The sequence below is a fragment of the Eurytemora carolleeae genome, unplaced genomic scaffold (assembly GCF_000591075.1).
Source record: "Eurytemora carolleeae unplaced genomic scaffold, Eaff_2.0 scaffold1895, whole genome shotgun sequence".
NCBI classification, from domain to species: Eukaryota; Metazoa; Arthropoda; class Copepoda; order Calanoida; family Temoridae; genus Eurytemora; species Eurytemora carolleeae.
Window position 1 is genome coordinate 36,466 of NW_019397781.1, and position 5,446 is coordinate 41,911.

General features: G+C 28.4%; 2 protein-coding genes across 2 annotated transcripts in view; both read right to left on the bottom strand.

Moving 5' to 3' along the window:
* The window catches only part of LOC111715881 (pyrethroid hydrolase Ces2e), a gene marked incomplete in the record, with an annotated part of 5,002 nt that extends 1,514 nt beyond the window's left edge, over positions 1-3,488 (bottom strand). The window contains 6 exon segments of the mRNA XM_023491276.1: positions 67-145; positions 923-1,006; positions 1,245-1,343; positions 1,675-1,746; positions 2,389-2,472; positions 3,403-3,488. Coding sequence (XP_023347044.1) covers positions 67-145; positions 923-1,006; positions 1,245-1,343; positions 1,675-1,746; positions 2,389-2,472; positions 3,403-3,483 — 499 coding nt within the window.
* A 111-nt stretch (positions 3,489-3,599) lies between these two features.
* Positions 3,600-4,784, bottom strand: LOC111715882 (esterase FE4; the record flags this gene model as incomplete). The annotated part of the gene is given in 3 exon segments (XM_023491278.1): positions 3,600-3,674; positions 4,296-4,403; positions 4,709-4,784. Coding segments are annotated over 3 exon segments (259 nt in total), but the record flags the coding sequence as incomplete, so codon positions are not given.
* Positions 4,785-5,446: the final 662 nt, after the last annotated feature.

Below are 5,446 nucleotides of genomic sequence, written 5' to 3' on the forward strand. Positions count from 1 at the left end.
TTTAAGGTAGGCTACATACCCAACCCCCCCCCCCCCCCCTAAAATCAACCATCTATATAAATTAACCTGGATTTGCTGAATCAAAGTTAGCAAGACTATGATTGTGTTTGTAATTGAACTCATACATCCATACCGGAGCATAATCCTTTAAATAGTGATCCTTTAAATAATTATTCTTTAAATAGTAATCCTTAAAATAATAATCCTTTAAATAGTAATCCTTTAAATAATAATCCTTTAAATAGTAATCCTTTAAATAGTTATTCTTTAAATAGTAATTCTTTAAATAATAATCCTTTAAATAGTAACCCTTCAAATAGTAATCCTTTAAATAGTAATCCTTTAAATAGTAATCCTTTAAATAATAATCCTTTAAATAGTAATCCTTTAAATAATAATCCTTTAAATAATAATCCTTTAAATAATAATCCTTTAAATAATAATCCTTTAAATAGAAATCCTTTAAATAATAATCCTTTAAATAATAATCCTTTAAATAGTAATCCTTTAAATAATAATCCTTTAAATAGAAATCCTTTAAATAGTAGCCCTTCGAATAATAATCCTTTAAATAATAATCCTTAAAATAGTAATCCTTTAAATAGTAATCCTTTAAATAATAATCCTTTAAATATTAATTCTTTAAATAATAATCCTTTATATAGAAATCCTTTAAATAGTAGCCCTTCAAATAATAATCCTTTAAATAATAATCCTTGAAATCAAAAATAGATAATAATATAATATAACTAAATTTTAGACTAAGCTCGGTTTTAAATAGTCAAATAAACACATTGTAAAGCTTGTTGGTAAAACGTTTTGTTTTATAACAACATTAAATACACATAAAAATGCTTAAATGTCGTCTTACTGTTCCACAGTGTTCTGTGGCTCACTGTATATGATATAAATATAATTTTACCTTATTCCCATGTAGTTTAACCATTCTATCAACAGGATAATTAAACATAGAATCTCCTAACATCTGAATCATGCCATTCACAGTCTAAATAATAATTTAATATCACATTCTTTGAAAAAAATGAAAATAAATAATGTAGTTTGAGAAAAAAAGATTGTTAGCATCTGTAATTATCAAAAACTTAACTTAACCGAATAATATAACCACGCGAGGTTGTTAAAAATATGGAACACATTGTTAAAAGAAACAAATGCAACGTTAAATATAAATTTTCAAATCATAAAAGAAAAGTTTAAAAACTACAAAGCAATTAAAGTCTTACACTGTCAAGCCTTTTCTGCATGTCTTTCTCGTCTGTGAGCGCATGAAGGTAAAATTTCTTTATTTTCTGTAAAACCTCGGACATGTCGTCTTCTGCAACCTACAAAATAGAGATAGATGTAGTCTTTGGCATGAAAATTGTAAGTATTTAAAAAAATATTTCGAGCGACAAAAACTCTACCAAAGCCGTTTAATCCCAAAAGAAATAATGACGACATCAACAGATACTTTTACCGAAACATAAAGTTTTCAAAAATGTCTTCAAAGAAAAAATTAATAAACGACTTTGTTTAATCTTTTAAGATAAAACTTCCATAATAATGTATTTACTTGGTTCGTTCTACCTTCAGGACAAATCTTGACAAAAACCCATTTTTTCCGAATTAATAATAATAATAGAGGATATTCAATTAGAAAATAAAAATGTGTACCTGTCCCTTCAGACCGAGGGCTAGTGGTGCAACAGTTTCAAAATTTTTCAAGAAATCCATCATAACATCGTCCTGAAACAGAATTTCAAATTTAAAACTTTCTTTTTAAAATTCTTATCTTTGTTGTTTTTGTTTTGTCCAAAAACACTGATATTAAAAATAATATCTCAAGCTGAAGTGCCCGTAGTTGTCCGTGGAATGAAAAAAACGAATTTTGAATAAAAAATCGAATATTTTAGCCTATGTTACCCCCAAGGGTATCCATGAGTCTCCTCAAAACATTTCACCCAATTTGGTAAGCTATAGCTAACATATATAATATAAATATATGAGTCAAAGAGCGTTTGTTTATATAACTAGCTGAAGTGACCGGCGTTGCGCGTGGAATAAAAAATCAATTTAGAAAAAAATCGAATTTAGATCAAAAATGCTAACGGGTTCCCTTTTTTAGATTAAAGACTAGCAGCATTGAGGGTCCGTCGTTGCGCGTGGAATAAAAAATCAATTTAGAAAAAAATCGAATTTAGATCAAAAATGCTAACGGGTTCCCTTTTTTAGATTAAAGGCTAGCAGCATGGAGGGTCCGTCGTTGCCCGTGAAATAAAAAAATCGAAAAAAAAATTATTTTTGAAAGAAGAACATTTTTTAAAAATTGAATTTGGATAGAAAATTATATGAGGGAAGAGCTGTATTATATAGAAAACACGTTGTAACCTGAGTAAGATAGTTAGCAGCTCTCCATATACCCTCGCTCTCAGCTAGACCAACCAGAAATGGAACAGGATGAATTTGACCAACCTAAGAACATCAAAAGATTTCAAATATTTAGGATTTATAAAAATGGAAAATCATAAGTAAAACAAAGATTACCAAATCTAATCATTCTTTCTGTCATTTCTTATCAGATTATACATTAGGGTTCCCCATTTTGCAACAGAATATAGAAATATATTGTCTCACAAATAACTCTCAGGTTAATATTGTTCTCTATGGTGTCAGTTTTCACAGGATATTTTTTTTAACCTAAGGGAAGTGGTCGTGCAAGGCCTGTGCAGTTCGTAAATAAAGTGTACATAGCTCAAAAAAAATATTTCTTGAATTTATCATGTTATATATTATTTTCTCCGTAATTGTCTAAAAAGATTAAATTCATTGAAGTTTTTGAAAAATTTCAAAAAATGACACGAGTTAGGTTAAAAAAAACTCCCAAAGATGTACTTTTCTTTAAAACTAACTTTTTTGACGTGTTTTTTTGGTCTACATCAGTCAATTTTTTAAATTTTTAAAACATTTCTTTTTACTTTCTTTTTCGGATTTCTTTTGACTTTTTTACAAAAATTTAATGTAATGCAGAAAATCATTAAAAAAAGAAATCTCCATGTCGTGTTGTTAATCGTTTTAGATCGTTTTTTAAAAAACTTTTCATAAAATTTTCTATATTTCAAACCTGTCGTTAGCTTTAATTAAACTTTGAAATATTTGTATTCTATAAAAAAAGAAAAACGATCCAAAGACGATCTTTTTCAAATTTTAGTTTTAAAATAGTTTTTGATTGGGCTTTCCTTGCATTTTCTGCCAGGGTCAAAATTTTGATGTAATTTTAACATTTGTTTAAAATAAACAATTTATAAAACAATAGCTTTTCTTTCACTATTCCAAATTCGGACCCAAAAGAAAATATAAACAATAAACGATTCAAAATCAAACAAACGGAATGCACATCAATACCTCCATGGCAAGAGTGGGCTGTACAGGAAGAATGGCGTCTTCCCCGGCCTCAGGGTCAGGTCTAGGAGACCAAATATTCATTGGTTCTGTCTAAACCATAACTTTTTTTTTGAAATATAAACATTCTCCTATGAAAAAATAAATATGATTGTCAAAAAAAACTATTATGTTATCATTTGCTGCTGTTATTGAAATACCTGACATGGAAACTGCTCCATTGAATAGTCCTGCTGCTCTTGGGGACAGAAGATGGTAATGTACTGATGCACCTCCTGATAGATAAATTCAAAAATTTAATTTCAAATTGAGGAAAAAATACTGTAATAATATGGTTTTCTTGTATTTTTTTGTTGAAATTATTTAAAATCAATGTTGCAATTTTTAAGTCCTCAAATCAAAACTTTTATAATTTTACAAATTTAGTTTTATTTACTAAAAGTAAGTGTTAAGGCCAAAAGAATATTTTTCCTCAAAACATTATTTTAGCACCATCATTCAACAGCAAAGTTCCCGAGGGAAAATAAAAGGAAAATAAATTAGGGCAATAAATCAAAACAAAAAAATTTCATGAAACACGTTTATATCCAAATAAGTGAGTTGAAATTAATATTTTTTAACCAATTAAAGGGAAAGAAGACATAATTTCAACAACGGTACTTCACGTCTCTTTGCGTGGTCAAGAATGAATCTTTCAACATTTGCTAAGACTAAACAAACAATGACGATATCGTCCATTGTTTTAAGCTGATTTTAATCGGAGATGCAGATCTTTTAAAAAGGAGGGAATTTGAAATAATACCTATTGTCCCTTTAAAACTCATTTTTCTCGTATCTTACTGAACATCAAAATTGGTGAATTTCTAAAACTGATAAAAAAAATGAATGTGTCTCACCCGCTGAACATCCCATAATATTCACTTTATCCTTGTCTCCACCAAAGTGATGAATATGGTCCTGAACCCACTGTAGACCAGCCTGCTGGTCATGCAGACCATAGTTACCTGAATAAAGGGATTGTGCACATCTGTGAAGTGAAAAATATCTTTATACATCTTTTACAGAAAAAAACTTTTTCATAGAAAAAATTTATATAATTTGTTCAAATTTTTTAGAAAAAACGGTTAATATATGTACAACTTAATTTATCATACAAACCACAAATACAGGGATTTCAATCCTTAAAATAAAATGTTTAAATACTTTTTTAAACATTATTGTAGCTTAATGTAGAAGTGATCCTATCAACTTAACAAATAGCACTGTTCATGTTATGTAAATTTTGAATGAATTCATAAAAAAATTAAACCTGGAGCATTTTTATCTTCCGTTGACAAAAAACCAAAAACTCCAAGTCTGTACTGAACAGTAACAAAGACGACATCCTAAATTTAAAAAAATTATGAAAACTTAGTAATTGTCTATTTTTTTTAGTTTTAGGAAAATAAAATAAATTATTAAAGTTAAAAATTTAGTTTTAGGAATGGTAGGGATGTCCTAGTAATTTAACCCTGTAAAGTCTGAAGGCTGGGGCATCTAAATTTATGTATGGCCTATGGGGGGGGGGCTTCCCACGTCCCCCCCACCCTAGAAAAAGCCGAAGATATAGGGTTGCACGCATGTTTCAAGGCCAGCCTATTGAACAAAAAATTAGACCACTAACTAGAAGCTAATAAATGTAATCATTTCTTTTTTTAATTTCTTAGAAATCTAAAATTTGAAAGGTAAAGTGTCGAAAATGAGCCTGTTTAAGGTTAAAATAACCATCGATTTCTCAAGTCTAAGTTAAAATAAGGTTTAAAGGGTTTTGTTAAGTTAAACTGTTTTTGGTAATATTTTACACAATTGCTTTACAAATTTAGACTTATATTAAAAATATAATTTCATAATCGGAGCATAGCAGTTGGATCAAGAAAGAAATAAAAAGATGTATTTGTAATGATAAAGAGTAAATGCTACATTATTTTGAAGAAATGAGTTATCTACGTTTTGGAGGAAAAAATGAAAAATTTCTTCCCACTTCTAAATACTTTTTACCCAAAAAATC